Source organism: Botryllus schlosseri, chromosome 9 (assembly GCF_051294905.1).
Source record: "Botryllus schlosseri isolate E-star chromosome 9, Bs_hap1, whole genome shotgun sequence".
NCBI lineage: Eukaryota > Metazoa > Chordata > Ascidiacea > Stolidobranchia > Styelidae > Botryllus > Botryllus schlosseri.
The window spans coordinates 4158582-4180122 of NC_137244.1; the positions used below are offsets into that span (position 1 = coordinate 4158582).

Consider the following 21541-nt stretch of genomic DNA (forward strand, 5'->3'; position numbering starts at 1 on the left):
GCAAATGTCGATCCAAATTTACTTTACACCCCCTAAAACGTAAATCATTCGTCACAGACCCCATAACTCACGCAGGTCGAATTTTTTTGCATGTGAGGAAAGATTCTGTCAGCATGTAATTGTAGACAAATTCACGGAGTGCAATCATGGAATTATCATGGAGAATTTTTCAAGTATTTTCGGTCCCAGTGATCCATCGGTACCACATCTCCCCTAATCGAAATTATCGCTGGCCAAATTCCTAAAGTAACAGCGATCTTGATCTTTCTTCGGTTGTCTTTTAATGGGTCTCTTTTTCTTGCTCTTTTCATTCCTTTTTTTTCGTGTACGCCCTCTACCGGGTCTCTTTTCTGGCTATTTTTGTCGCCTTCAGAACGAGCGACACATGATAGAAAATGCCCAGATAAACATCCGACGCTTCGGTTCTACCAGCGTTAACCGAATCCAGGACCTTTCACGTCGATGTTGGCGGACATAACCTAAACGATAACTCCCCTGTACATCTTGCACACTTGAGGTGTGAGAATAAAATCATGCACGCCAAATTTAGCTCAATTCCAGCCTGCAAAAGTGAAGTTATTGCAATTCAAAATTTCAACCATTTTAGTTACGGTGGAAATTGTCACCATTTCGCAATGATCAAAGATCGTGTTCCAGACATGTCTTACGGGATAGCGATGCATTTTCATGCGGTTACATCTTGAGATATACCTGTGGTAGCCTATGGATCAGGATATCAATGCTGCTCGATTCAAATCAAAGAAGAAAACATACGACTCTGATAACCTGGAAACTAATCTACTTCAGTAAGACAGCCTCGTTAAGACGATGGCGACGCAGATCTCAAGTGAAATACTTTCCGCACTGAAGTCGGCGACCACGAAGGGGAAATAAACTAGCATGATGATGTCTTATGTTTCCCAACTGATAGTCAATATCTTGACGTATCTTTTGTCGCTCTCATGTAAATTTTACAAAATCAGAACGCACCCTCTGAGCGTATTCTTGCAATGTATTTTAATATTGGCTTATCATGACTTGTCTGCCATTAAAAAGCAGGTTATTATTTCAACTCTTTTAGAACTTCCCTTGCAATAACTATACCTCTGGGGAAGCGAGTGGCGCAGTTGGTTAAACACTGCAGTCACGACACTAATGGTTGGTGGTTCGGGTCTCGGCTCTGCCATGTTTCTATGTGACGGAGGTTTATCTGGGCTCCTCATCGCCGATCCCGCTGTTAACGCAGCGCCTTGAAAAAGCCCAGAGAAAGAGTGAACCGAGCTCCGAAGTCGGCATCAGAGACCAGCAAGAGGACGCACGAAAGCGAGAGCGAATGGAAGAGTGGATGTGCGCGAACATGAAAGTCGTCCGGAGTATACAAAAGCAAAGAAACTGAACTTTACGAATGCATTGTCGTGGCGCACAAGGCCTAAACAGGCGATAAGCGCCACTGCCGTTGTTGTGTGATTATAATAAATAAATAAATAAAACTATACCTCCTTTCGAGATAGAGTGACTACCTTCTAATTGTTATTTTTTTAATCGATATCGGATCAAAATATCGGTATATACTGTATTTAATCATTCCCCAGATCCGAAAGCTTGTTTTCTCTGACAAATTGATGACAGTTGATGGATACGGACAACTTGCAAACGTTCTCAGTGTTACGAAATGTTGCCAATTATGGCTCATAAATTGTGACCTGAACAAGAACAAGTTAGCCGAACTATCTGAAGAATGCCAAAAAGGAAATGTGAAGGTAGGCATGCGTGGGCATGTTTTCGTGCCACTCCATTCGTACTCTGAAATTTGAAATACGGCTCCGACACCGAGAAACGTTGTGAACCACTGTGCCAGATGCTTCATTTTCCATTTGCATTTAAATTACCTTTGATAATCGCTATTTATACAGGTAAGGAGTTGTAATTTTTGGCGTCATACTTCTACTTATTGAATAGGAACACTGAATACGTTGAACACCTCAAGATTTATTATATTTGATCACTTCACAGATCGCACTACTTCAAATCAGTGACAAACTAATGACCGTCGACGGATACAGAGAATTATCCAACGTTATCAATGTTACGAAATGTTACTTTTTGAATCTGGTACATTGTGACCTGAACAAGAGCAAGTTAGCCGAAATCTTCAAAGAATGTGAATACGGAAATATGAAGGTGGGCAATTTCCAGCTTGAACAAAACAACAGTATTCCTAATCAATTACGAACGTATTATTTCTAGTTTAGATGTTAACATCGACTGTCGTGAAGACTACCAGCACAATAAATAAAACAAAGAGTATGTAAATATTAAACACATGGACCTGTCGGATGAACAATAAAAGTAACAATAATGTCGTATAAGGGGATACGTGTCCCGAAAATACACAGATGACTATCACACAGCTAACAAATCTTGATTTTGTCAAAGGATGACTGGGGATGGAGATGATGATATGCTGAATAGAGAGAGCATCACTTCAAATCCCCTACTTGTGGGAAAGCTGAAACGTGACCAAAAAGTCTTCCTGAAATCAACGTCAAGTTCAAAATTCTTGGGCATATTCCTTGGGTATATTCTTAGTACCGCTTGCGGATGTTGGGTGTGCTTTCTTCTAGACCTGCTGGTCCGTAATCATAAGGTACCGTCATTTCGGCTAATGAATAGTCAGTACTGTGTGCGGGGCTGAAGCCGCACTTCGTCCTCCCCCAAAACGTTGGTCTTAGGCCCCCTATAGGGTGATAATACTAACTTCTGTGGAAGTATCGCCTTCTGACCCCCATCGGGGAGTACGTTTTTACCACTACGTCTGAGCGAGAGTTGGTATACTGATTAGTGAGTCAGCCTCTGTCGCCTGATCGTGCGAAGCGCGAAAATTTCTGAATAATCATGATTTAATCGATCAATAATATTGCTCACGTAATAAAAATTACCTGTAAACGTGAGTGAGGTGTTCTCTCGGAACATGTAGTCCCGTAAATAATTAAACATATCCAGGGGTCTCTTGGGTATAATTTCATCGTTACCTGATGTTATCTCATGACCCCGTGTCTGCTATGTAAAAAATATTGAAATCACCCAAAGTACTAAACTATATAGACGCACACGATTTCAAATTGAAATTTCTTCACTAGAAAAATATTTTTCTCTGCGGGATGGCATTTGTCTTGTTGGGTACAGATTGCCAGTACGGTAACTTTCGGTACCAGTCATTAAGGTGCCTATGAACAGTTAAAAAAAACGTTTTGGGCCATCCTAAGGGCAGTATTTTTCAACCAAGGTTGTCTCGCTACCGACCGTTCTGGCTCACTTCTCAGAGTCGCATGTTACATGCTCTCAAACTTCATATGTCTTGGTTCGCCGTGGCGTGGTGTTGACCGACGCCGAAAATTCCATTTCTATGAATCATGCGTATTTATTCTTGGGGTAAGGGTACCCAATAACCAGAGGTGGTCAAAGTAGTCAAGAAAGCTACTCAAGTATAAGTAGAAGTAGTGACGGAAAAACATACTCAAGTACGAGTACAAGTACTTCTTAAATAAACAACTTAAAACTACTTGAAGTAGAAGTAAAACTGACTGACTTTAAATCAACTTAAGTGAGTAGTTTGGAAAACGGTCGTAATTCGTTCGCATGGACTTTCAAAAGCTGCAAATGGATCTGTTCGGAAGGTGTAGAGAGCTTGATTCATATTGATGCATCCCAGAAAGTGTCAGTTTTTGACAGAATAAGTAGTCGTCCACGTCATGGGATTTAAATGATAATAGTGATATGGAAATGCGATACTAATCCTTTGCTTACTCGTACACCCCGTTTTAGAGAATATCATGGCATGACGCCCTCCCCCATATTATAAGGCCCCTCGTTCAGTCAAAGAGAGATACGGAGAAGTTGTGTCGGATACGGCTTTAACATTTTAGTATACGGTAATTAAAAATATGGCAGATCGTGACAATGAGATATACTAGCTTTATTTTCGAAAAAAATAAGGAATTACTACACTTGCTTTTTTACTTCAACATGTATGTTCTCCAGACAAAAAAACTGAAACTATAATTAGAACTCAACGTATACTACTCGTATTTGAAAGAAAAATGCAACTACTACTTCTAAAAAGCGGAAAATATATTTCGTGTCTTTTGAGCAGAAAGTTTCAATGGTGGTCTGCTTAAACAGGTCTCACGTTAAAAAAAGGCAAAATCCACTTTTCCAGATTAGAACACGTCATGGGCTGCAAGGTATAATATGTAATTGATAGATTGCGAAACGGTAGTTTCAAACGTTATGGAGGGCCATACTTACTGTGATGAGATATTTGAGATAAGCGACAATGCGGTGTGAACGGAACCACGCGACCCGGTATCTTAATTATATTCAGCGATACTATCTTTAAAACATATGTTTGTCGCTCCATAGCTACAGTGCGCGAAGCGCAACGAAATTTCTGGGTCCTACATGACTTTTATAAAAATTAATTGTTGGTACTACGTGAAAACAGCCCTGAAATTTCATAGGCTATCTTTCTTATTGCGGGAATAAACTACTGCTACTTGACAAACTGGGTATAGCGAAAGAGTAAGTAAGTAGTTCACAAAATATTACGAAGAAGAAGTAGCGAAATAAATATCTCCTTGAGTAAGTATCAGAAGTAGAGTAAAACTACTTGAGTACTTTGAAAAAGTAGAAGTATTTCGTTAATGACCACCTCTGCCAATAACCCAAAATATATGGTAGTCTGAAATCACGCGTAGCACGAAAAAATAGAAGAAATTTGCAGACATTTTCAAAAGATACTCCATAATTAATGCTCGTTCACGAAATATTTTGGGCCCCTATCGAGGTCACCCGCCCTCGCACCTCAATCGGGGTTTAGAGTACGGCAGTTACGGTCCTGACTGTGTGGCATGAACGTGACTTAAGATTTACATGAACCGTTACATGTCGTAATTTGTGAAGTCGTCAAATCATTCAACCCGACCAGTATATATGCTTATATACTTATACGTATATATACTTATGCGGAGTGAGGACTAATAAAACGATAATTTCAATATATTTAAGTGCCAATCTAATTAACATAAAGTTCATTATTGAACATTGATGAATTTTCGCGCGTGACCATGCAGTCAGATTTCCATTGAGCGTAATACTATTAGTGTTCTGGAAAAAAATTGCCTCCGATTCGAATCGCTTTTAATCACAACAATATTTCAAATCACGATCTTTTTTATTCATAAACAGGGCTGGGAACAATGATTCAAGTACTAGAATCTGAATCGAGTAGTAGAAGACCATTTTTTCGAGCATTGAAACCATACGCTACTCGCCACTGAAAGTTAATTTACTAAAGAGAATCATGGTTTTGATGCTGTTGTTCACTGTTGAAGCCTTGGAACTTTGATTGGCCGTATCGTAGCATACCAGACATAGTACAAATACGGACGTTACTGGAAATAACACATTTCCAAAGTCATGATCATCTCACAACTTTGTCAACAAGTATACAATAAAATCGTTATGGTCGAAAAAATACCAAAATATCATTGTATTCATCATGTAATGGACAACAGGAATTATGTCCTTTATGGTGGTATCAAGGTACATATTTGAACTTCTACATGGTACATTCTGTTGTGACGTCATGATGTGTGATAGTCGAATATACTCGACTCGACTGGAAGCATAATATACGTGATTCAGAATCGCATCACTCAGGTACTCGATTTTGTCCAGCCCTATTCATAACAACAACAACGACAACAACAACAACAAAACGAGATGAATGAAGCCCATATCAATAAAGGTGGTGCCGCATGTCACAACAACGCAGTAATGTACTGAAAGAATCACCATTCTCATTGATTCAACATTTATTCAATTCAACATCAAAGAAACATGTTCATAAGGGTGGGGCGCAATAATCCCAGTACACTAAATAATTACCGTAAATATTATTTTATTCGTAATCCAAATTTTTCGACGGCAATAACTCCGCTTCCACTGATTGGAATTGAAACAAATTTGGTGAACATCGTTTCTATAGACAACCTAACACTTTCATGGGGTGAACACAAAATTTTCATATTTTTTGCTTTCTTTTCCTGTAGCAATGCGGCTACTGGTTGGAATTGAACCAAATTTGGTGTGTATGCTTAAATTAGGTAAATTAACAATTTGATCAAGTAGCCAGTACGATTTGAGAAAAAAGTCATTTTTGAACAGCCCTAGTGTACATATTTATGCTTTCCGTGTCGTTAATCAGCTTTGATATCATAATGTCTGATACCCGAATACTCGACTCGACACCTTAATACTCAATTTATAATCGAATCACCCATATACTCATCGCCGATCCCGCTGTATACATAGCGCCTTGAAAAGCCCAGAAGAGAGAGCCGAACTCTGGAAAGATGGCAGCAAATGACCAGAAAAAAGACCGCAAAGACATTGACGTTAAAGCAATTTCCGTGCTGGTCGCAAATGAACCAAGTTGTTGAAAGTGCCAATTATGTGAATAAAACAAACAAACTCATATACAGTATTTCGCTTTGCACTAATGCTGCATCAAATCGGAATTATCCGTGACATCTTTGGCATCTTTGTGGGAAGTATCATGAGTATATCGTTAGTGATGTCAGAAGTGGTCTCTGGATTTGGAAATCTATGTCCGGTTTATGTACAATACACATGGTTGTCCGAACCACATTCACGCAATGGCGTGGGAGCATATGCCGTCGCCCGTGCCTTTCGTTGAAAATGGTCGCCCAGAATACACGTCAAATTTTGAAATAGTTTCATGTTCGAGCAATCTTTTCAATAAAAATAATTACAAATAATGCGCTGCGTCTCAGAAGTTCTAATTTGCTTGAGAAAGAAGCCTCACTGTCTCAGCACCAAGACAAAAAATAGAGGAAAAATGTATTCGGCAAAAAAAGATCAATAGCCGCCTCAAAATTAAACTTTTCGAGCTTTTGCCAAAGCAAAATCAGCACTAATATCTTAAAATCAAGATTTTGAACGTAGTGTCTAATAAAGAATCGATGGAGCTGATAGTCGGTTATCAATCATTCCTGGTAGAACGTCAATACGGCTTTATCGTCTTGAGTTATGACTAGGGCAATTTTTTTTTGACCTAAAAAACGGAAGATTTTGACCTAAAAAATCTGAATTTTGACCTTTTTTGACCTAAAAAAACTGAAATTTGACCAAATTTTTACCTCACGTATGCAAATCAGGGCTTTGGAGCCGGAGCCGGAGCCCGGAGCCGGAGCCCCGGAGCCGTACATTTTCACCGGAGCCGGAGCTGGAGCCCGTTATTTGAGGAGTAGCTCCGGCTCCGACCTATTTCATAAGATGCCATTATATATATGCAACAACCACATCTGCTGATTTATCATAATTGAACAGCAGGCCTGAGTTTTAATGCTGTGCACAGCAATGGCATAGAGTAAAGTGCGTTCTAGTGCAACTACGATGTTGTCGACAATTGACAAGTATTCAGTATAACGTCACAAACCGACACGGCGGCACCTATATGTCTTCGTTGCTACATCGGATGTTACTGATGGCTGACAGACTCTAGATGACTATAGATAACTAACATATGGGTAGATTAGTGATCTATATAGACCAGGAATGGCCAACCTTTTCGGCTAAAGGGGCACATGCAATTGACGAACGAGTATGCGGTCCACTAGCTGCGCCAAGCGGGTAAAATTTCGTAAGTTTATTAATGAACTAGGTCAATAATAATATTACTTGAGTATTGCGGGTCTATTGTATAGGCTACCACCGCCCGCTAGGCTCAGTTTGCAAGGACACGACTATTCGGCGTCTGGTCACATCGATATCGAAGGTATCCGATAATATGCGACAATCATGTTGCGCCTACATTTCACGTCGACGATCTTTATGCGAGCGTAAACGCGAAAAGAATTTCTCCCGTAATTGCGAATACAGTTAGAATGAATCGGGTTAATTAGGCTTTTTTTTCATTTTCAGTAGGGGGTAGGCTACCAAGCAAGAAAGCGTGCGACAATTAAACATGCGAAGCGTGAAGAAAATTTTCGCTACTATTTTAGTTTATTGTAATGTACGACGATTTACTGAAAATGTGACTGGACCCTGGTTCTGCCAATGCGTCGGAACTGATATTTTAGTCATCAACATCCCAAGGGTCGCAGCCAGAATTGTAATTTTTGGTTGGCATTGTAAGTTCACAATCTGAGCAATTCATTTTCGATAACATAATAGGAAATTACCTCGCGGGTCACGCAAAACCCTCTCGCGGGCCACATTTGACCCGCGGGTTGGGTACCCCTGATATAGACATGCCCATTCGATAATTTCAGAGCCGGAGCCGGAGCTGGAGCCGGAGCAGTGGTAATAATGCAGCTCCGGAGCTGGAGCTGGAGCTAATGTATGATAAAAGAGAGCTCCGGAGCCGGAGCCGGAGCAGTTTAAATTTACGGCTGCTCCAAAGCCCTGATGCAAATTAGGTGTTTTCGCATTTCATGTTAAAATTGTACTACTTATCTTCATTTCTGGTTGGAACTGTCTGTCCTTACAAAGTAGATTGGCCTGAAAAAACGTTTTTGGCTCAAAAATTGACAGATTTGTACATGAAAAACTAGTATTTTAACGAAATCTGGCCCTATGAAGAATTCCAGTAGTTACATTACGTATTCTGGTGGAAATAATTAAAATTTGTTGTAGTACAACGAAAGATCCTTTCCTACATTCTCGGGTAGAAAGTGTCTGTCCTTACTACGTAGCTTGCCAAGAACGGAGAAAGAACGTTCAACAGCAGCATTTGTTGGCTGACAACACTCAAGTTGTGTGCACACTGCTGGTGACAAACCGTGTTGCTTCATTCTGACAATGTTGTCTATATCACAATTTTTCAGCTTGCGCTTCTTGATATAAGAACCATGCAATGTCCAAGCAGTCTTGCTTCAGCTAGGATATTGCGGTACGTTGACCATAAAACCATGTCACTATTTGTTTCATTTGACCATTTATGATTCACAATGAGCAGACGATGGTCCGTTTACAACGGTAGGCCTATAAAGTAGGCTACAAGCTGTAAAATATCAAATGATAAGTTCACCGACAGCGCAAAATCTATGATACAAACGAAATGCATAGGTCAAATAATGTTTGACTTTGTAAACAATTGTGACAAATTTTGACCTAACGCTACAATTTTGACCTAATTTTGACTTTTTTTGACATGTCAAAAAAATTGCCCTAGTTATGACAAACTCCTCCCCCTGCAGCTCGCAATTGAAACATCATTGGTAAGACAAAGGTTCAGACGCAAGCATCAATATGGTGTCGAATCAAGTAGGTGTGATTTGTGACTGTAAAACACCAAACGCTGTTGCATTACGATCAAACGTGGTTTCACTGCGTCGCAATAGACTCTTGAATCTGTTAATTTCTACATCAAACTCTAATTCCAGTCTGGATCGTAATAAAAAAGCTCGACATTAGTCATATCTCCATGCTGAGTGCAATGTGCAGCCTCATTTTGCCGCACCTTGCAGACTACCACCCCCGGCGCAGAGCCAGAACCGCCAAGTTACTCTGCTACGCCACTGCATTCTCACATCTCTCCAGGAAATAAGACAGCAGCCAAAATTCAATATAATCTAAAAATCAGAAGGGCAAACTCCTGAATTAAATCCAAGACACGCATTAAACTAGTAGGCCTACATATCATTTGCGATGGAAATTTGGCGCGATCTGTAGTCAAATTATGACGGTTATTGTTACAATCTCTATAGTGCTACACCGTTCGTAATAGCGTACACCAGGGACTTTGGTGGTTTGAAATCGAATCTAATAGCATTCTCATATTATATTCAGAAACTGTATCATCTCAATATATTGGAAAATCATTCCACTGCAAGTGACGAAGAAGTATCAGCTCTTTGCGACTTAATGACTAACAGTTTGCGCGTTCTTGGCTTGAGTGATTGGAAAATTGATGCTACAGGAATACAGAGATTGAAAGAAACATTTCAACGCGAAGCCACACAGGTTTGATTCAAGCATCATTACCCCGAATAGTCTTCTTAGAACATGCCTAAAAATAATAAATTGGTAGTTTGAAATGACTAGATGCCCGATTGATATTTTAGTTTGTTCGTTTCGCCATATACGATCATATTTCTCTGCTTCTATGACGTCAAATCAACGACGAAATTAACATTTTTTCCGAATTTTGTCCGGATATTTACAACTTGCGGAAAATTTGATATTATAAGGAATATTTTTCATAAAGATTTTTATTGGTCTCGAGATCACGAGGTCAAAATTTTCGGCCAGCGACCTGATTTGAAATTTTGGAACAACGCTATGTACAGCATTATGAAATGCTGAAATTGATTTCAATTTAAATATATTGTTGCTGTTGGTCAAAGTAGGCTATTCTCAATCACCAAATATCACTATTCCTCACTAGCCGATACGTCTTCGGCTTTGCTAATATCAATCCATGGAGGACAAAGTAGCTGATATGAATGGGAATATTGCCTTGACATTCAATGACTCAGACATTGGCAAGACCGAGACGCTTAGAAAACAACTTGATGCTCCTCAAAAGACCAAGCTTTACGAGGAGATAGCTGACCCCGATATCGATTCTTTAGTCCAAGAGTGGCCAATATGAGGCAGTAGAAGGAAAGTTATGCTACCGGCGACCAGAGTTGGATCAATGGTAATTTGTAATTGAGCTGAATGTAATTATTACATTCTTTCATGTAATTGTAATTGTAATTGTAATTGAAGCATTTCTATTTTGTGTAATTGTATTATGATCATAATTTTGCTCAATTACAATCTCAATTACATTTTCATGGAAACCTGACAATCACAACATAAAATAATCATCTAATCAATCATTTATTCGTCGCACCAGTGAAAATCCGGTACGAACCAGGATGACGATGATGGGCCTTGAGGCCTTAGTAAACAGTCACCACATGTAATAATCAGCCTATTTACATCGGAGTTCTATGCGTGCTGCGTTTAACTAGATAATCAGTCACGCTAAACTGTTTCCCATAGGCCTACTTCAGTAGAAACAGAAAACTTTGTTAATTATAGGCTAAACCAGTGATTCTCAAATTGGGGGCGTGCCCCCTTGGGCGGCGTGAAAGCATCTGAACGGGGCGCGACGCTCCAGTGAACTGAAATCTTTTCCGATTCACCTCCGTTTTATGGTTGTGGATCGGTGTATAGTCTGAATTTCGTATTGGAGAATTCTCTCATGAACAGTCATAACCCCCCATACCATCAAACTATATGTAAGGATTGCTAACTTTCTGGCTTCATTGTGTGCTATGACGATAAGGGGGGCACGAAATATTCACTGTCATAAAGGGGGGCTTGTCTAAAAAAGTTAGAGAACCAGTGGGCTAAACTAAATAATAATATTTCAAAAATGGATGAACAGCAAATGAACTCTTCTGAAACCAGTGCTGAACCATTTCCTACATCACGGTCAAAGTTTTTTGAATCTCTGACCAGTACCGAGGCATTTTACAACAATAGCAAATCAAAATTCAAGTTTCCAACCAGGGATTCATCAGACTTGGTCCCAATCTCTCCTCCAATCTTGCCCAAATTTACTGGGGCCGGAAAATTTTCGCACCCTAATGTTCATCAAATGCAATCTAACAGTTTCCGAGCAAGTGAAAATGTAAATGCAAACCAAAATATTGTAATTCTTAGTTATCAGGAGGTTCTTTCCTTTTGCATTTATTTTAATTTTACGCACCTTACCGGTATCATCCCTATCGCTGACGCCTTACCAATTTCATTTCATTATTCTGACTCAGCTCTGAGTAGCCTAATCGTTTGATTACATTTCATTCACTGTCCTGTAGCCTATTCGCTGTTAGTCGCTCAAACCTCTCGTTCTTAACAGTCGCTTGAAAATTTCTTCTGTACTTGAAGGTTTCAGTACTCATGATTAGGAATAGTTCGAATACGTTCCATTTTTTTAATTTAAGGGTATTCTACATGTAAGGAATGAAACATGGAGAGCTTGAGATTGTTGCTAATTACGTCGCTACGGTTGTCAAAGAACACCTCTTTACTGAATCAATTACCTGTTTAAAAGCAATTGTAATTGTAAATATAATTGTAATAATTACATGTTTAACAGTACTTGTAATTGTAATTGTAATTTGTATTTTGGGCATTGATTAATTGTAATTGTAACGTAATTGAAACGTGCAAGGAAGTAATTCTAATTGTAATTGTAATTGAACTAAATTATTGTAATTCATCCAACTCTGCCGTCGACATTTAATTCGATTAGGATGTGTTGTCAGCCATCAATATGCATATTGTATTTAATATTGCAGCAAACAATACGTTCATGTTGCCAAATTTATTCCACTAGAAGCTATTCGACTGGCTCTGATGAGGAGCGAACGCCAGTAAATGAGGTTAACCAAGTTCGAAATAGGGAAATAATTTTGTCGTATGTAAATTGTATTGAAGAATTGACTCCCTAATTAAAGAGAGGTTTGAATTATTTATGAAATTTTCTTCGCGCTACGAACGGTTCAATGTGAGTTGATATTCGATTCTATTATAATAGTGGCCTTTGTAATCTGCGCCCCACAGTATACAGATGCAAAAAGCAGAGGAGGAAATTTGTTTCTGATAGGACGAATCCAATATCTTATCACTATACCAACAATCCTGATATAAGGTCGATAAATAACAACATGCAACAAAGGGGACTAATAACAATTGACCCAACAAAGATACAACACAGCATTAACAACTTCCCTAAATTTCCGAAGACACCCCCTGCATCTACTCTACCGGTGAATCTGATCTCATAGGCTTAGAAAGGATAAATATGACGCAATGATGAAATTCACTCATGAATAAAAAATATTTTTTTTGCTTCGCGCGAATAGAAAATGAATCCATATTCAAAACATGACTACCCACGATTTCAGTGCGCATAAGCCGTTAGGGGTAAATATATTGGTTCAGAATTCAATAGCAATGGACAAGTGGACATGAACAGTTTAACGTAGGTAGTGGCCTCCATTTAGTTCATCACGACTGTGCACTGGAATGCGGCTACATAAGTAATCAAAATGTGGCCGCAACCCCTTTGAAGTTGCTGAAAAGTGTTGTCAGGTATCGTGCACAGCTCGGTTCGAAATAGAATGAAAGTGATGATCATGACATTTTTTGTTGTAGGCCTGTTTGTGTTTCTTCAATAGAATATTATTTATATGCCCACCGCCTATGTTAGACAGCAAATTATTGTACTGACGTAGAGTTATCAACACGTGGTTGTTAAACTGTGCGTTGCCTATTTTTATCCCGATATTGAAGTCATGCGGCCCGGATCCTCTACGAATTTTCAAAGGTGGCCCGCGACCCGTTTTTAGTTGACGACCTCTGGTCTTAACCCTTCTACTTGCTTGAGATTACAAAGACACTCTTGACCTCAAAAATCTGTTCGTGTACTACTAAGGCACCACATTTCCGATAATGTTTTAGTTCGCTAATTCAATATTCAATATTGTGTTTCTATACACATGCACATGTGCTATCAAGGTAGCAACAAGACTCCTTTATAACGTGTTACATATTTACAGGGCTTTCAATTCTTGGTCCGGAGGTGCTCATATAATTTCGTATTCTATTGTATCAAGCTATATCTGTAGTAGGCTACTTGAAATTATATATACGTCGCGTAGGTAACCGTGTTCTTCTGTAGATGTACGCCCTGCGGCTTCCACATGGAAAAACCATTCTCAAATATCCATGGATGGTACAGTTAGCTGATCTACTCCAGACAGAGAATGTTTGGCACACGATGCTGGAGATCATCTATGCTTAAAGGACGATAGCGAACGATAAACAGTTGCCTCCAGCAGTCATAATATATTGTCAGCATTCAGTAAATGACTGCTTCTTCATATTTCGTTATTACCCGAAATTAGTAATTTACAAAATATAGTGTGTAAATAATATGCTTATTTCATGCGGTTCACGTTCTAACTTCAGTTATTCACTTATCATTCAGCTATTCCATGAATGAGAGAGCGCATACGTTTGTGATTGATGCTCAGTCAAAAATCACGTCACGTTAATCAATTTTTATCCCAATTATTTAACGATATCTGGTAATTCCACGCATTACCTGGATAATTCAGCACGACTCGAGTCATTTCCAAGTTGGAAGAGTGTGCTCATTTTTATTGGAATATCATGAAGCAGAGTTTGATTGGGTTTCTAGCTCTTTGAAGATCCTTGAAAGTGAAGGTCATGAATACGGCTTACCTTATTCAGACAAACTAGTTTTTTATTGGGCCCAGCTATAATTGCATCAAAAAATTCTCAGCAATTACAAACCTTTTTTTGTTACGTATCACAAGTGAGTCTCTCGCGTATCACCGTTTGAGAATCACTGTTGGCAGGATCTGGCATTCGTACAGTATGTAAAAAATGGAGGAAGTTGATTGCTGATATGATTTAAGCTTGGTTGCTTGCTGTATATATTTGTGCCTGCAATACACCCGTCATATCTGAAAGTCTCTCTGTTCAGTTGAACTTGGAGGATAGTATCTAGAGATGGCGCTAACCCTGGGGTGGTCAAGCTTTTCCGCTCGCGGGCCGCATTCAACACCTGAATCCCTTCGAGGACCGCATTATGGTACAGTCGGAATTATAAGCCAGCACGAAAGCTTTCATTTGATGATATAGTAGCCAGGCCTAACTGAAGACATGGAGAAAATACACACAGAATTTAGACATTTATTTGATGAACACACATGCGTGAGAAACATTAATGAGATTTTATATGCTGGCCACTCGCAATCAATTCGTCAGAATGAGGGACGACAGTAGGTTGTGTCGATTCTTAAGAAAGGATGGAAATTTGAATATGGGAGCAGCGATGTGCTCATAGATATATGCTTATCCTGCGCTTGGTCAACTTCAGAACACTCAACGCTGACAGCGTCATAACCAGCATATCACCTTTAAATACGTTTCAGTAAAAGGCTGACCGTCTAAAACCTGCCTCTTCACGTACTTTTGTGAGGACGACATACACGACATAATTTTGTTGTCTCAAATATTTGATTAATTCAATTGATTTATTTGGCACCTCATAGTTTGATAAATTGTGCCTGTATGGTCGGAATCAAATGGTGCTTCAATTGGCAGCAACAATACTTTTCGCTTTTTGTATTGATTTGGACATCTCATTATCAATGATTAGCGACCGAAATTATGAATTATTTTCCATTACCTGCGCATGGAGGAATAATGTTGATGATCATGAATTTCACACTAGTTTTGCCAGATTGAATCTATTTTAGAAGATAGGTATACCACTAAAAAGACCAAATACTGTCTTTACCTCTCTAAATATTTTATTTGATAGCAAGTAAATCGTAGATATTTTACTTTTTTACTTCGCATAAATACATAATTGACTATGAAGAGCCTTCATGTCGTCTTCGGTTATTCTATCAATATTAATATGATCTGATGAAAGATCTTTCTGAAAGATCACAAATCCCCCAACTATAACAGATAGTTGGTCCGAAATTTGGAATCTGCATAAGGAAAATTTGAAGCAAATATGACCAATAAAACTCTCTCCCTGTTCGGTAATCTTGATATATTCCCTGATCATCTTGAGCATTAAAGTGAAGAACAAGAAAAAGGTTCCACTAAGACAGGGGTTCTCAACCTGGGGGGCGCGCCCCCCTTGGGGGGCGCGGGAGGTTCTCAGGGGGGCGCGAGAAATTGACAAACTCAGTATAAATTGTACGTGTCTGAACATGTGTTTCACATCCATTATGAGAAGACGATTAACGAAGATGAAATTTATTCCATATTCAAGAAAACTTGCAAAATACAAACTCTAGCAACCGCGTTCAACGGAGTATAGTCTGATTTCAACTTAATTTGAGCAAATTTTTGATATTCTTTGGAGATATAGAGAGCAATTCCCCCTTGTAAGTCATTCATTGCTTCATAGATTTGACAGTAGCCTAAAGCTTGTCGCGCTGGGCAGCTCTTGTTAGTAGCGTGCGAACTGCACTGCCTAAGACAGACTTAGATGCAACATAGGTTGCGCGGTTTCGCCCTCAATTAGGCTATAAATCAACACAATTTAATTAATTTCCAAAACTGATCAAATTTAGCCTGGCAGGACAGAACGACGCCTTGCTCTCTGTACTCACTACCAGCATCAGAATTAGTCTCAGGGTGACCTACCTTGAAATTAATTAATGGATGTCTTATTCAATTTTTGGATTCAAGTTTGGAGAAATTTGTCAGCAATATAAAAGACTCAACAACTGGAATGCAGATTCAAAATTGGCGTAAGATATACCTTATGTATATACTATTAGATCAGGGGTGGGCAGCCTGCGGCCGTAGAAGGGAATTTGAGTGGCCGTCGACGCCTAATTCAGTTAGTATGTGTTGGCGGCCGTCGACATGCAAATTGCAATTACGAATTCACTCCCGCATTTTCGAGCGATTTTAATTAATCTTGAAATTTTCTTCGCCCTCCGCGCAATTCAACAAGACTTCATTTTTCGATTTTAATGCAGTAGCGCCGTTCTTAATCTGAGCCGGAATGGGATTTGGCAAGAAATAACAATTCGTTCGCGGCCCTGAAAAATGTTCGCGCTCCGCGCGACAATATGCACCTCCCGGCAATTATTCATAACATTGCCACTCGCGATTTCGGTGCGCACAATAGGCCATTGTCAAAAGTAGAATAGTCCGGAGTTCACCGGGAATGGATATGGACAGTTTACCATAGGAATTTTGCGTCCAGATCGTTCATTGCGGCGATGCCCTGGAATGCGGCCTTACGCTACATAAGCAATCGAAATGCGGCCATGATTATCAAAAACGTTGCCCACCTCTGTATTAGATGATGTGCTCTTTTTGACATGACGATAAATGCAAAGGGGGGTCAGGGGGGCGCGATGTTTTTGACCATCTCCAAGGGGGACGCGTGTCAAAAAAGGTTGAGAACCACTGCACTAAGACATTAAAACAACAAAACAATGATACCAGGGGAGATGAGATGAACATAGTCTGGCAGATTATTGCTAGAATCTTTTGAGAGACTGATTGTTTACAAAAGAAAATCGTACAAGACACGATTTTGTTTCAAGATTGATTGAATTAATGCAACGTTTTTCAGTATTGTTTAGTAAGATACTTATATCTATGTTGGGAGTTCATTTATTTAGATCAGTGGTTCTTAACCTTTTTCATATCGTTACCATATCGTTATCGGATGCAATTACCCCTTTAAAAAAATAACAAATATGACGTCATAATGTACACTGACATCTACACTGTTAAAAATATCAAGTCAATGCGGATACTGATGCTGTTTTCGTGTTATCAAGTGGTCAAATCTAGACAAAAGGGAGGATAATAATAGACAGCATCTCTCATGTAATTGTCAATAACAAACTCATTTCGTTTTGATAGATATACCATTGCAGAAAATCCTACTTCACAGCAATAAGTTGAAGGAAATTCAATCAGAAGGTTCCATACCATTATGACAAAGAGTGGTTATTCATTTTTGAAGGCGAACCCAAAATGTTCCGAAATCTTCTCCTCGTTTCTTCGAAGGCTTTTCGATGATTTCAGACTTAATTTTACCGACTAGACTAGACCACCACTACACTTTTCAATACTAACAACTATATTTCTACGATATGGTTACTGCATTACAGGTGTTAAGCTACACTTAGACACCCCTTGTTCTTTTTCAATTTGTCAGCATGCGCAACAATATTTGATCCGCACTACTACAAAATAAATTGAACTTACCCAGCACTATACTAAACTACATTCGGCCCTGTTATTCATAATCACTAATGGTTACAATAATATAACAGCAGGCATGGTGTATTAAGTGAAACGAAATATATAGAAGCTCTTAAAAACATATATTAGCCTACATTCATGTTTACAATTGAATAGTATATTCACATGGCAATGAACCCGAATCTTTTCGGCCGACACTTGTCAGGGGTAACCGTCAGCAACTAGTAGAGAATTTGAAAGAACATTGTATATCAACAATCGCATCACAAAATATATGAATATACTATTCAAATGTATATTGAATTTATGTACCTCCAAGAAGCTATTCATATTTACGTTTGAAAATACTTGAGTGCAGCGTTTATAAGTTTAAAGATTTGAATTATCCCCCAGAAATTGGTCAATTACCCCTTTGGGGGTAATTAACCCCAGGTTAAGAACTACTGATTTAGATGATATTCGTGAGTCTCCAACCATGATAAGTCTAATACCCCTAAATATTATGATATTGCCGTATTTGGATTTAAAACAGTCTTCGATGTGTGAAAATAACAAGTAGATTGGTATTCTGAGCTTTATAATGCGGCGGAGCCGGTTTTATATGTAGCCCATACAGCGAAACTGTGAGAATTTAGACAAAATATCCCCATGGGTTATCTCCGAAAACAGAGCAGATTTGAAAAAATACTTCGCAAAGGATTAGGGTTGGAGCAGATATAAGTGATAATTTGTCGGTATTCGAATCACCGTCTGTGACGGTTCTGTTATTCGTTACTTAATAAATCTTACCAGTGAAATCCAGTTCTGCGACATACTGATTACCAAAATATTACATTGTGAGCGATCGGCATGTATGTAACAGAAAGTCACGAGTGATCGCTATGTCTGAGCTGAGGTGTTATCTTGTCAGCGATCACGGGATTTGCAACCTATTTCACACCTTTTTGAAGTGTTAGTTTGTGAGCGAGGTTATTGTTAGTATTCGAATCGCCGCCTACGACGACTCTGTGGTAAACTAATTATCAAAATATTACAATGCGAGGGATTCCTAGATTTTGCAAACTATTTCACACCTCTTCGCTGAAAGTACGACATGCCGCCACGTCCATAAAAATAACGATATATTTAAGTCACACTCACCGTAAACGTTAGGATTAACTCGAATACGTCATATATAATAATTTGGGATATAACCTACATATTAAAGTTCAACTGCATCTTATAGACAACTTCGTCTAATCATGTTCAGAATTTTTTTTCACACCGAAATTGCCGACTTTCCGCATTTCAAACTAATCGGAAATTGTCGTAATTTGGACTGAAAGTCCCAATATTGGTATGTTTACAGAAAAAGCGAAATGTTCATTGTGACGTCATGTAGTTGACATCTCTTCTGGCCGCTGCGGATGTATGCCACAGGGCTGGTGCTTTTGCAGTAGCAGGGCGATTTTATTAGTTAGTTATCGCGGAGGTTTCGCTTGTAATGGATTCACCAAGTGAGTCCGAGTAATCAGATGACGAATGTAAGTATGCTTTTTGCCCTTACTTACGAAAGTAATGTTTAAACTGGACACGTATCAGGTGTTGATGTGCTCAATCCATATCAATGGAACTCCTTGCTGCTCCGAAAACGAGGGGTCGTTTGAGTATAATTATTGATGACTAACCTAAGGCGGTTAGTAATATATAGTATGATAAGCCTAGCTTTTTCAGCTTGAGCCGCTTGTCTAGGCCAAATTGAATACACCGGTATATGTAATTTGGTGGAGTACCTCGTTTCAGTGATGAATCTTGGTATTATCAATTACAGGATAGAGGATGGAGGTTGCCAACTTATGCAAACTAAGCAACTAACGTATTATTAGTGCATAACAGCATTACCAGGATTTAAACCAGTATTGGAGATGTCTCACTGTAGATATCAACAGGAATATTGTCATATAATTATACCATTTAGTTCGATGCATGAGCGAATGAGTCTCATTCACATGAAACGTTCAGTCTGGTGCCAAGTAATTACCTGTCAGTAACACAATTATGCTTTTCAGGAAGCTGGGAAACACTGTGTACGGAAATTTTGTTTGCTGACCATTGGGATTCTGCAACACCAACCAACGAGAAATCCTGTCTGTGCATCCGATCACAATTCACATCTAGTACTTTCAAAGGATTTCAATTTTGCAATGCTTCGCGAAGGAAGAATTGTATTGAAAATAATAAATACAACATAACCAATACATCAACAGTACTACTGTGTCAGGGAGAGAAGTATAGAGTTTTGTGTCCAACAATAGCTTCAATTAATTTTCACGATGCCGCTATAGTTGAATGAGGATGAGCCATCGTAATAGACTTATTCGACTCCGCCGTATCTGGTCTTGCTTGAATGCATGCGTCAACTTCTTCATTGCAGGAATCTAGAGCAGGTGTAAAAATATTGCAAAGTTTTATAACAAAGTCGAATCAAAGGCAGTATACCAAATGCTGTCCCGAAGTATCAAAAAATGAAGGATTGCCAACTCCCAACTGTATCCTACCTAACTTTTAGACTGTTATGTCGATAGTGATACGTTTTCATCTTTTACTGAGCTGTCAATATCTTGAGAGGTTTAGTCACTGATATCTGACACTCCTCATTGAGTAACTCAAGTAACTAATATGATTATATGACTACACGTACACATGTACACAAACGGAAGTTTATTTTCAAAAGTAATAGCAACTCTTCCATTAAAATGAGGTCTGCGACATAACCATTATAGATCATGAAGTCAGCAGGTTACAGACTCCTATTAACTAATGCCTTTATACATCTTTTTTCTTGATGATTTCTAAGTGGCTTTATTTCATACTACGTACACTTCTATACTTATTTCAGTTATTTGCACATGCACATGAGTGTAAACAATAACTACTTTAATGACTATACCGTACCACAGTCAATACTACTATGAACGGTTAGTTACACTCTTAACAATACTAGCTGACACAGTACATTTTCACTTACCGATTTTGGACACTTTGTATAGCTTTAGAAGTGCGTTCCTCTGCCATTACCACAATTTCACTGGTGCGGGAAAATAAAGTATGAACGGCACTACTGCAGTACGTCGGCACTACGTGTGAGAGTTTCCCGTGGTCAGTAGTCAACTTTATTGCGCGTTGCGTAGGCCTATCTCGGATACGTCATTGAAAAATCTCTGCCTTTGGTTGTCTATGAGTCCGCACTTTTGGTCTTAACGGCGTCCGGTCGCCTGACGGTATATGTTTGGATTTTTGCAGCGATGTAAAGACATTGTAGGCACGGCATATTGCGTATTGGAGCAACCATACGCGACATAACATCTGACTCTATGAATCATCTCCTTCACAGCTTTCATGATCTCACACAATGACCCAAATCCACAGCAAATCTAAGCAATAAATCCCACCTAACAGCCAACAGGAATAACAAGGATTTTTGTTGTGTCAACTACTTGACGTCATTTCACGGCTGGATGATTTCGGGTCCGTTTTTCGGATTTTCGATTTGTAATTCAAATTACTTGAAAACTATCACGTAATTTTCATTTTCATTATTTTTTTCTTATTCCTAACCACATAATCTACGAAATAAGCAAAAGTTATTTCTAACATGCAGTTGACCTTTAACTAAGGACCAACCACGTGA

At 38.9% G+C, this 21541-nt stretch overlaps 2 protein-coding genes across 2 annotated transcripts in view; both read left to right on the plus strand.

The window, feature by feature from the left end:
* Window positions 1–21541, plus strand: part of LOC145445856 (ribonuclease inhibitor-like) — a 335808-nt gene that overhangs the window by 213594 nt on the left and 100673 nt on the right. The gene's annotated exons all lie outside the window — the stretch shown is intronic.
* LOC145445867 (uncharacterized) lies at window positions 752–14570 on the plus strand. The gene is made up of 4 exons (XM_080324028.1): window positions 752–1760; window positions 2014–2181; window positions 9877–10050; window positions 13769–14570. Exons 1-4 carry the CDS (start codon window positions 1623–1625, stop codon window positions 13889–13891), a joined length of 603 nt encoding a protein of 200 aa, XP_080180154.1. The 5' UTR covers window positions 752–1622; the 3' UTR covers window positions 13892–14570.